General features: G+C 38.7%; 1 protein-coding gene across 1 annotated transcript; it reads left to right on the top strand.

Moving 5' to 3' along the window:
- The first annotated feature begins 1,382 nt into the window (after positions 1 to 1,382).
- On the top strand, positions 1,383 to 2,333 carry LOC103984940 (NDR1/HIN1-like protein 26). The gene has a single exon (XM_009402523.3). It carries the CDS (start codon positions 1,473 to 1,475, stop codon positions 2,097 to 2,099), a length of 627 nt encoding a protein of 208 aa, XP_009400798.2. The 5' UTR covers positions 1,383 to 1,472; the 3' UTR covers positions 2,100 to 2,333.
- Positions 2,334 to 11,946: the final 9,613 nt, after the last annotated feature.

Raw genomic sequence — 11,946 nt, 5'->3', positions numbered from 1 at the left:
CTTTGTGTGTGTAGCAAAATTATAGCAAAACTAATTGTTCCATGTCCCTTTTCTTTATTTTCTTTCAATTCATTCATTGTCAATCTAAGAAGTCAGTGACAAGAAAAAAAAAGGATAATAGAACTATTCCTCTCTCTTATTTTTCCTCCACCTTTCAAATCTCAACATAATAATACTGTAGTCCAAACATCAAATGCAACTCTAGATAGTGCATAGACTGTTCCATTTTGGATGGATTTGTATGATGGGCAATTGCTTGTAGAGGAAATAGATTTGATGTGGGACAGTACAGATCATATACATGAGATTATGGCTGGCTCACTTGCATTAGCATTTGACTTGATTTGTTCTGTTTCTCATGTCATTATTGAGTTTTCTGGGATGGATTAGTTGGACCTTGTCTCCTCTCCTCTCCTCTCATCACCATGTACACATCCTTTTTTGCCTTTTAGCTAAATATTCCACACTTTCTTCATTTGTTTTTAATTTATATATTGTTGAGTAAGAGTTTCAGATTTAATTTAATTTTTTTCCCCCTTTATAAAAATCTAGATAACATATTTAGAACTGAGAGCAGAGCAATCATTCCTTGTCTACTTCAGTTCAGTATCCCATTACGTCTTCCCAACCTTTTCCCAAGGATGTTTAATTTAGCCTCTCCTCTTTACCACTTTAGTTAGCCAGGTTGAGGTAGCAAACAAACATCAAACTCCTATATTATATTACAAGATGTGATCCCACTTTTAGGTCCAGATGCGTACAAGTTAGATGATCAAAATGCATCCCTCCCACCACTTACCATGAGCTCCGATTTCAATGAACTCCCTCCTCTGAGACCTGAAGAATTACTTACCTTTTTAGTATAGCTTGGCATGCACAGTCATTCAGACTGATCAAGCTAAAAAATAGTGACCAAATCTGAGATCTTTGTACGATATGAGAATTATTTCCTAGTTAAATCTCCATAGGTTTACGGTAAAGATCGACAAACGATCCTTTAATATATTGATGAAATTTACGTTGCGAGCGTCCGATGACAATGTCATTCGATAGGAAAGATAAATAATCCTGATATATCTATATATTGAGTAGAGAGAGTTTTTGGTATCCGCAATCCTGATATATCTATATATTAATACGATGGGTTTGATTTGTTACCTCTTGTCTTTTTCTATTATTATTGAGATCCACCAATCATATATACGATTGTGCTTAGATCCATACACCATAAATGCTAATCCTGCAATATAATTAGAGAAATATATGGAGAAAGAGGAGACACCATGTACCATTAAACCCTATCGACAAGTCAAGAGCTTAGCTGCGTGGGGTCTTCCACGAACAATTGCCTAGCTTTGTGCATGATCATCATGACTCGCCCACCACCCTCCCTTCTCATATTAAAGCCTTCCTCAACCTCTTCTCCTTCCCACCGCTAACTCCTCTTGCTTACCTTCCGACCTCCACAGCAAATGTCTCTTCTCGTCGCCACCTCACCCAAGGACTGCTCCAAGAAAGGATTCCACCTCAACAAGAAGCTCCTCTACGGCTTCTCCGCCCTCCTCGTCTCCATCCTCTCCCTCGTCTTCCTCGTCTGGCTCATCCTCCACCCCACCAAGCCGGAATTCTACCTCAAGGACACGGCGGTCTACGAGCTGAGCCTCGCGTCGCCGCCTCGCCTCCTCAACTCCACCATCCAAACCACCATCATCTCCAAGAACCCCAACGCGCGCGTCGGAATCTACTACGACCAGCTACACACTTACGCCGCCTACAAAGGGCAGCAGATCACCGCCGACTCCGCGCTGCCGCCGTTCTACCAGGGCCACCAGGACATCAACATCTTGTCTTCCTCGCTGAACGGGATCAGCATGCCGGTCGCACCGTCGTTCGGGTACGAGGTCAGCCGTGACCAGACTGCCGGGAAGCTGTACCTCGAGCTGAAGCTCGACGGGAAGCTCCGGTGGAAGGTGGGCAGCTGGGTGTCTGGGAGTTACAGGATCGATGTGGATTGCGTTGCTGTGATAGTGCTGAGACCCGGGGGCGATCCAGGACCGATGAGTTTGGTGCAGGGGACTCGGTGTTCTACCACCGTTTGATGGCCAGTAGTCCTTATGGTCTTTCTTGTTGTTGCTGTTTGGGAAGTGGAGATGACATGGGGAGAGTTAAAACCTGGCTTGCTTTCTGTGGGGAGGAGGATGATGGGGTTGTGAGTAGATAAAAGAGGGAAAGCCAAGTGGGATGACGTGAGTCGAAGCATGCAGCTAATGGCAGCAGCACTTGCTTGGTTATCTGCCTTCTTCTGTTCATTCATTTCGGTTTCTTCTCTTTCACTTGTTTGCTGCTGTAAGGTTAGTAGTGGGGGACAGCGAAGATAAAAGCTTGGGCATGGTGGGCAAAGGGAGTCATCTATAATTCATCTGTTTCGGATACCATTACAAACAAGAAGGAGATCGATCGGATAACTATAACTATAGATATTATCTTTGGTGAAACCTTTTACAAGTAGTAGTAGCTTTAGATATTATCTTTGGTGAAATCTTTTAGAAGAACACACCTGAGAGTATAGCTGATGATGACATCGATTGGGGGCTGCAAACTTTTTAGTCTGTAGCAGAATTATTGCTCCAATTTTTGGTTGGTTGGTTTCAAGTGGGCATCGCAATCGAGTTGTCTTTCATTTCAGTTCATTGTCCTTTAGTTAAGAGTGTCGTAAATTTAGGCCACACCAACTTTGTAGTTTGTCGGATCACAAACCCAAGAACAGAGATTTCTACCTATTTAGTCTGATCCAACTTTAACCCACCCAACATGTCTTCTCCTCTCCTCATTTCTACTATTAATGATGGGTTTCATGTCCTATTATTTTTTAAAAAATTAAATCTTTATTTTTTCACAAGGGATTAGAAAAATAATTAATTATAAATTATATCCTATAATTAACTATGTTTAGTATTTTGATTCTTATATTTTTAAAAATTAAACTAAGATTTTTATATACTTTTGAAAGTAAAATATTTAATCATGTTTTTTCTCTCGTCGTCGATGTTGTTGACGAAAATACTAGACGTGCTCGGTGATAAATCGAAATAAGATAAAATCAACACGTGCTTAGTGATAAATCATACATATTTCTATTAACAAAGTTGATAACATGAGAAGAAATATGATTAAATGTTTTACTTTCATAATTACAAGGTTGAAAGTATAAGAATCATAATATTTCACTTTCATAATTCTAAGAATAATATATACTTAGTCTAAAATAATAATAATATTTTGTATGAGTGAATATTTTTTTTTTATGAAAGTAATGAAATTTTATATTTGGGCCTAGAAAACTCTAATTTCTTAATGAATAATAAAAACTTATAATTCTAATTATAAAGATAATATTCATATGATTCGACACTCTTTATTTACGTCTTAAAACATAAAATTCAAAGAAAAAAATACTTATCTCGAGCGAAAACTTTACATCGATTTTTTTTTTTTTAATCTCAATCTCTCCGGATATAACATAGAAAAAACTCATAAACATTCAAATTCTTATTATTCTTTTTTATCACACCATATGAATAAACATACTAATCAATCCTTTTATCTCCAAAACCCTCTTCTTCTACAAATAAGAATCTCTTCGAATTTACTTTTTTCTTTTCTTTTACCTTAAGAAATCCAAAAACACTCGTCACTCGTCAATTCAAACACAGAATGACAGTTGTTAGTGCAAGTAAAAAGATGTTGGAAGAGTTATAAGCAAGGAGACAAACCACGGCGTCGCTATCTAATGATGGAGTTGTTGGGGGCACGGCGCTCACATCGCAGAGGGTGACGCCATGGCCCCCCTCCTTCCCCGTGGAATGGAAGAGTGATCACATTGCAGAGGGTGAGCGAACAGTGTTTCAGAGCAGCAGAGCAGTGTTTCCAAGTGAGTGCCACGCAGAGAATCGTGCCAGGAAACGAACAGCACAACTCTGACAAATGGCTAAAGGTTTGGGGTCCATCACCGCCGATGGTGATCGACTTGGATGGCGCCTCGGTGGCTAAGGAACTCCGGTTTTTGAGTGACGTGTTGAACTAGATAGGAAAAGGGGGATGGAGTTATTCAAAATAGAGGAAGAGTATCACAAGTTTTAATCTATTATATTTCTCTCAAAAAAAATATTTTTATAATTTTAGAAACTCTTTTATACTCATGACCCAACATATGGGGTTTATATAGTCCCAAAGATATATTATATTAATTGTATTCAAGATGAATCATTCTCTTTCAAGAATCAATAACCAATTTGACTTATCCTTCTATAGACTTTTAATCAATTTTTTCTTCTTTATGTAATGATTTTCCCACTTGATGCAATGAACCTTTCTTTTGATGAAATGAACCTCTTTATGACACTTGAACAAGTTTAATTACAACATTCTCTCCTCTTAAACTTGTTCCATCCAGCATGCCAAGTTTCTTCCGAAGTTGTTGAAATATTTCAAATTTAAGAGGTTTTGTAAGTATATCAGTCACTTGTTCACTTGTCTTGACATGATGTATCTCCACTTCTTTATTTTTGATATGATCTCTTATGAAATAAAATCTTGTATCGATATGCTTCGATCTTTCATGATAAACTGGATTCTTGGCTAAGGCAATAGCTGATTTGTTATCAACATAAATCTTGGTTGACTTCTCCTGTGGCATATGAAGTTCTTGGAGTAATCTTCTTAGCCATATTGCATGACAAACACTAGAAGAAGTTGCTATATATTCTGCTTCACATCTTGATAGAGCAACGATTCGTTGCTTTTTTGAAGATCAAGTAAATGTAGCTTCACCAAAATAAAATATAAATCCAGTTGTACTCTTCCGATCATCGTAGCTTCCGGCCCAATCACTATCACTATATCCAATGAGCTCTAGCTTTTTAGATAATGAATAGAACATTCCATACTCAATTGTTCCTTTGATATATCGTAAAATTCTTTTAGCGACATTTAAATGAGATGTCTTTGGAACTTCCATAAATCTATTTATTAAACTAACTCCAAATAGTATATCAGGTCGAGTGCATGTCAAATACCTTAAACATCCAACTAGACTTTAATAATAAGTTGGATTAATGTATTTACCTTCACCTTTCTTGGTCAACTTGGTGCCATATTCAACAGGTGTATATGTAGGATGACAATCTTCCATAGAAAACTTCTTTAAAACCTCCTTTGCATAATTTTCTTGTGAGATAAATATTCCTCCATTATCTTGTATAACTTCGATACGAAGGAAATAAGTCATTAAGCCCAAGTCGGTCATCTCAAACTCCTTTTTCATAGAGTGCTTAAAATCTTTAATCATAGAGCTACTATTGCCTGTAAATATTAAATCATCTACGTAAAGGTATATAAACAAGATATCTTCATTAGAGTTAGATTTCATATAGAGAGCATGTTCATGTGGACATTTAGAAAAACCATTTTGAATAAAATAAGTATCTATTCGAGAATTCCATGCTCGTGGGGCTTGTTTAAGCCCATAAAGAGCTTTCTTTAACTTGTATACTTTGTCTTCTTGTTCTTGAATAATAAAATCAGGGGGTTGTTGAATATATATCTCTTCTTCAAGAACTCCATTAAGAAATACTGATTTGACATCCATTTGTAAAATCTTCCATTTCATTTGAGCTGCTAGAGAGATAAGTAATCTTACTATCTCCAATCGAGCAACTGGCGCAAATACTTCTTCATAGTCAATCCCATATTGTTATTTATATCCCTTTGCAACCAATCTGGCCTTGTATTTCTCCACCTCTCCTTTTGCATTGTTTTTTGTTTTGAAGATCCACTTAACACCGATAGCTTGGTGGTCTTCTGGAAGTATAGTAAGCTCCCATGTATTATTTTTGTTAATGGCATGAATCTCTTCATTCATAGCTTGTCGCCATTTTTCATCTTTATAAGCTTCTTCAAAGGTTAATGGATCATATTCTGCAAAAAGACAAAATAAAGAAAGTTCATCATTGTTAGTATCAATCATTCGAGTCACATCATATAGGTCCTGAATCGGTCTTATCCTTCTTATAATTGGACTTCTTGAATCATGTGACCTAGTTGATCTAGGTTATGATTCTGGCAAAGCCACTTCGGTGCTTGCTTGTATTGTTTCATCTTCTTTTGAAGCTATAGCTTTCTTATGATGCTCATCACTTTTCCAATTCCAAATCTGTTGTTCATCAAACTCAACATCTCTTGACATCACAACTTTATTTGTGATAGGATTGTAGAGTTTGTAACCACTAGAATTCTCTAGATAACCTAGTAAAATGCATTTTTGACTTTTATCCTCCAATTTTGTTCTCGTCTCTTCTGGCTTCTTCTAGTGTAATATTACCAATTCGCTTTGTCGGAAACCTGTTAAGCAAATAAACTACACAAGCAACAGCATCACCCCAAAATTCTTTCGAAATTTTTCTTTCCTTTAACATACATCGGACCATATTAAGGATAGTCCTATTTTTTCTTTCTGAGACACCATTTTGTTGAGGTGTGTATGACATAGTAAATTGATGTAGAATTCCATTGTTTCTACAAAAAAACTTTCAAATTCATTTGATATATATTCACCACCCCTATCTGTTCTTAAACATTTAATCTTACAACAACTTTATCTTTCAACCAAATCCTTAAATTCTTTGAATTTGCTTAAAACTTCTTTCTTTTCTTTTAACATATAAACCCAAGTTTTTCCACTATGATCATCAGTGAAGGTAAGAAAATACCTGCTTCCTCCAAGTGATATTGGATTAATAGAGCCACAAACATCTGAGTGTACTAGATTAAGTCGATTTCATGCTCTTTTTGTCCTTCTCACTTTGAAAGGCTTTCTTTCTTGCTTACCCATGACACATACTTCACACAATTTTATTGGGCGATCAATTTTTGGCATTCTTGTCACCATATTATACTTCTCTAGAAGTTTCAAGCCTCAAAATTTAAGTGAGCATATCTAAGATGCCAAAGTATAGAAATATCCTCAATATCAGCTTTAAAACAATTTGATTGATCAAAAATAGTTAAATACAGAGGAAACATTCTATTCTTTGCCATTTTCACATGTGATATCAGTGTTTTATTCTTATCACGAATTAAGAGTCGTATCTTTCATCTCAATTTCATAACCTTTTTCAAGTAATTGTCTCAAGCTTAAAATATTATTTTTCATATCAGGAACATAATAAACATCTGAAATGCATACTTTCTTGCCATTATTAAGTTCAAGGAGAATTTTACGTTTGCCTCTTACTGGTCTTTGAGACAAATCGTCAAATATAATGTTCCCGGAATAACTTGTATCCATTTTTAAAAATAACTCTTTAATGCCACACATGTGATTTGAAGCTCCTGTATCTAGATACCATGTCATAGAATGATCCTTTTTAAATTATCATAACTCATTAATAAAACTTGATTTACATTCTTTTCTTCCTCAACAAAATTTGCCTTATCACCTTGATTGTTAGGATTATAATAATATTCATAAGAATAATGTCCATACCTTTTGCAAATATAACATTGTATTTCAGACCTTTTAGAGTTTCTACCACGTCCACGGCCTCGGCCACGTCCTCGACCATAAACTCGGCCTCTTTGGCTAGAATTTTCTCCACCACCTTCATTGTTTGGAGATTCTTGATTGGTCTGATTTCTGCCTCCTCTTCCTTTTTGTCCTCGTCCTCTTCCTCTTTGAGAATTTGATTTTCGTTTATTTTCAAGAGTAAGCTTCGTTTATAATGCTTGCTCCATAGTTTTGTCTTCTCCTCTTTTTGTAATCTTTTGTTCATGAACTTGAAGGGAACCCATAAATTCTTCTAAAGATATTTTTTCCAAATCTTTAGATTCTTCGATCGCAACAACAATAAAATCAAATTTCGGATCTAGAGATCTCAATATTTTTTCTATTACTCTCTGATCATTTACTTGTTCACAATTTCGTCTCATTTGATGAACAATAGAAATGATTTTTGAGAAGTAATCAGAAATAGTTTTAGAAGTACCTTGTTGTAATTTCTCAAACTTGGCTCGTAAAACTTGTAGACGAAGTTTCTTTACCTTATCAACACCATCGAATGCTTTTTGAAGCATTTCCCAAGCCTCCTTTGAAGTATTTGCTGGAGCGATAATCTCGAACATTGTATCGTCAAGCCCTTGGTAGATCGTGAACAAAGTTTTTTTCTCCTTCTTCCTTCTTTCTTTGAGTTGTTTTCTTCCTTCTGCATTCATTGCTCCTTCTTCTACTGGACTTGGTTCTGCAAATTCATCTTTTATACAAACTCCCATATATCTTGGGAGCCTAGAAGAACCTTCGCACCATATGTCATAATTTTCTTTTGTCAATCTGGGGATCTGGAGTTGGATGGCACTTGAGGAAGTGGACATAGCTTAACCTATGCTCTAATACCAAATGTTGAACTAAATAGGAAGAGAGGATGGAGTTATTCAAAATAGAGAAAGAGTATAACAAGCTTTAATCTACTATATTTCTTTCAAGAAAAATACTTTTACAATTTCAAAAACTCTCTTATACTCATGATCCAACATATGAGCTTTTAATCCATTTTTTCTTCTTGATGTAATGATTCTCCCACTTTATGACACTTAAACAAGTTTAATTCCATGATGGAGAAACTGTAGATTTGAAGTCTTCTGCCACAAGACTTATCAAAAGCTAAATAAGCTGTCATTCTGTTGATCACTTCTGTCTAAAGAGAAATGGCCCATTGTGATGATTACATGCAAAATGATGAGCTGAAAACAATGCTAGATTCACTCTCATGCATATCCAATGCATCATGTTCTTTGCCTCTATCCTCATGCTAGATTCACTCTGATGCTATTCGTCATCAACAGACTATATATAATCTGTCTTTCGTAAATGATTCCTTCTCTCTCATGTTCTTTCACCAATGTACATGACTCGAGCAATACAGACAAACAGACGTATCACACATAAAAAACTGTACGTTCTCAGCTGCATTTCGAAATGTTTAGTACTTCGATCATGATTGATTCTCTGTATCATGGTTTGACTGTAGAGGCCACTGCATTAGCGACGACTATCGAGAGCCAATGTCAGGTTTTGGGCAGATTTTGTCTACCAAAATGTGCTCGTATCAGTTCTTTGTCTATTCCCAGAATCATCCATTTGCTCTGAGCTCATAGATTGATGCCATCTGCAATCTAATGTCAATGTTTGCTTTGCTCAGCAGCAAAACTAATGTCATCCGCATGAAGTTGGTGCCACTCACGTACGATCTCGGAAGGTCCGAGGAAGAACTGTGGAGTTGCGGGGGATCATTTACCGACGGGGTGAGAAGCCTGGGCTCCGCGATGCGATCATGGGCTCGTGTCGCATGGGGCTCAAGTACCTCGAAGCTGTGGGCGGCGTGAAACTGGTGGCGAAGAACAGGACGCCTCTCTTGTGTTCGTGCATGGAGGCCTTGACGTCGTAAGAGACCATGATCCCATTCGATGTGATCCGATAGTGTGCGCGGGCTGTCCGCGAGATGACTTCCGCATCATCTTCAGCTCGATTTAAGGTGTTACTTGGTATCGATCATAGCAAAAATTCATTTTGGAGTCTCTTTAGTAATTGTTTCCCGGCGAGCTTTTTCTTAATTTCCTGTTCGAATTACCCCCGTGAAAGATTTGATTGATCTGTTCAGTAGATAGTTTCCATTTGGATTGGGAAGAACATGTGATACCTTTCATGAGAAGAACAAAATTTATCTGTTAGCTAAATGACAACACATCTAATCGAAATATCGATCTACGATTTTACGGGTTGACCGTGGTTTCTATGTCAGAAGACTGACATAAATCCAAAGAAGATTTCTTGTAGTGTGAGTATTGTCAAAACTTGCTTGTCCTCTGGTGAGACTTTGATACCTCATTGAATTTGTCTTCGCTGTCAGACATCTTCTATTACAGCTCGTCAAAAATACAGGAAAAAGATTTGATTTTTATTAGTTCAGAAGATAAAATAAGTTTGAAATCTCGGTTCTGATGATCTTCTCGTCTTCTTCATCTTTCTCCAAAATGACACCTCCTCCCTCTTTATAGTTTACTGGAGTGCTAATTGCTGTTGAAATTGGCAGGACCTGCAAACAGTGATCAATGAATGCTACATGCTCTTCTGCCAAGTTTCTTTGCGCTGCTGCGGCATGTGTGATCTCATTTAATGCAGTTTACCCATAAAAAGGAGGTGCCAAAGAGACATGCACAAGCAGCAGCATGCAACGATCAGGGAAGCCATAATGGCCTCCTGCCATTCCTCTATTGCTCCTGCCGCAGACACATTGTCCGCGGCAGAGACAGCAACAGTGGAGCCAAAGTTCGTCGCTACAAGTGGATGACATGGCTTCCTCACCGTGGTTTGCTCTTTTTAGTTGCAGCTATGCTTCGGAAGAGATGCCATCCACTCTAATCGTGCCGCTGTGAGCACTACAAGTGCAGCAAACTTCTCTCTTCTCTCTCCAGCGAAGGATGTAGGCTTCTCTAACGAAATGAAGCAGACAGATAAAAGAAGGTGAAATGTAGTGAGCAAATCTTCTCACTGAAAGCATAAATCCATGGATCATTGTTCTGCTGCATCAAGCTCTGAAGAAGACACTAAAGGGAAGTGAAAACGACCAGAGAGCAAATCTCATCACCAGTGAAAACATCAACATTCACGAGCCATCATGGATTCTTCCTTCCTTCTCAAAGGCCTTGAAAAAGTAAGGCAACCTACCCACCATCATCGCAGGAAAACATTCCCCTGTCGACAGACCAAACGAACACCAAGACCCTTCCTAAAAGAACAGGGAAAGCAGAAGCTACAGAGACAGGAAGCCGGAGCAGCCATCATCAAAGTTGAGCGCATAGCTATAAGGGTCGTAGTGGAAGCTGAATCGCTGCTTGCTTTCCCTTCCTTTCGCCAGCTGCCTCCTTATCTCCGCTCTGAGCCTCCAGTAGAGGCTCTTAAACCTCCTCTTCCCTCCACCCAGCACCACTCCGGCGTCTCCAAGAGCTGCCACGGCCATCTCCACTTCAAAGAACGCAAACGGGACAGGACTTCGACGAAGGAGTTGCCTCGTCTTATTCTGCCCTCGGAAGAGCGGGGACAGGTGAGATAGAAAGAGGCTTCTTGGGCAAGTCTTGCAAGTATGGTGGAATGTCAAGCTATATAGGACAGAAGAGGATGGTGAGGATGCTCCTTTTGTCTACCCTTGACTTCGATCCAGCTCTCGCTGTCACAAATATAGTGCATCACACCGCATGGGACAAAGCGATGTCCCATCTATTGTCTGATGGATATGGATAGATGAGACGTTTATGTTTCATTGTTTCGGAACACGTTCAGGGCTGGCAATAATGTTACTCGGTGTTGGAAACGAAGGAGAGGTGTAGGAATCGGATACGTGGATGTTTGGCCTCGAGAACGAAAGTAGGTGATGCCGAAATCGACCACCTGCGGCTCTCGGCTTCAATCTGCTCCGACAACCAAAGCTAGTTTGAAAGCAATTGCACGGACAATGTATCTCGTCATTAATTCTTCTCTATTTGGACGCATGAATGTTTCGCTGAAAGCTTACGTGATTCATCGGCTTCTTGATCATTTTGTGGTGCTGCAGTGTTCGCCTGGAAGGCATTCTGTATCTGTTCATGTGGTTTCAAGCTCAAGATCAAGCGAGGACCCAAAGGAAACAGAGTGTGCGCTGTTCCATCAGTTCGAGTCGAGACAGGGTGAGGTCAAGTGGCCGCCGCCGCCGCTGGTAGGGTTACAAGTGGAATGTGAAGTGATGCTTTCAGAGGCCACAAGGCAATTGATCGAACGACTGGGGGAGGTAGCTTTTGGGCGTCTGCAGTGCTGCCTCGGGGTCGCAATATTCCGACTTTTAATGCGAGTGGGCGTCGAGA

The sequence above is a fragment of the Musa acuminata genome, chromosome BXJ3-5 (assembly GCF_036884655.1).
Source record: "Musa acuminata AAA Group cultivar baxijiao chromosome BXJ3-5, Cavendish_Baxijiao_AAA, whole genome shotgun sequence".
Taxonomy (NCBI): Eukaryota; Viridiplantae; Streptophyta; class Magnoliopsida; order Zingiberales; family Musaceae; genus Musa; species Musa acuminata.
The sequence above is the reverse complement of the archived record's forward strand: the minus strand, read 5'-3'. Positions and strand labels throughout refer to the sequence as shown.

Excerpts from the sequence above, each read along its gene's own strand:
- LOC103984940 (XM_009402523.3), top strand. The coding sequence starts at position 1,473 with ATGTCTCTTCTCGTCGCCACCTCACCCAAGGACTGCTCCAAGAAAGGA.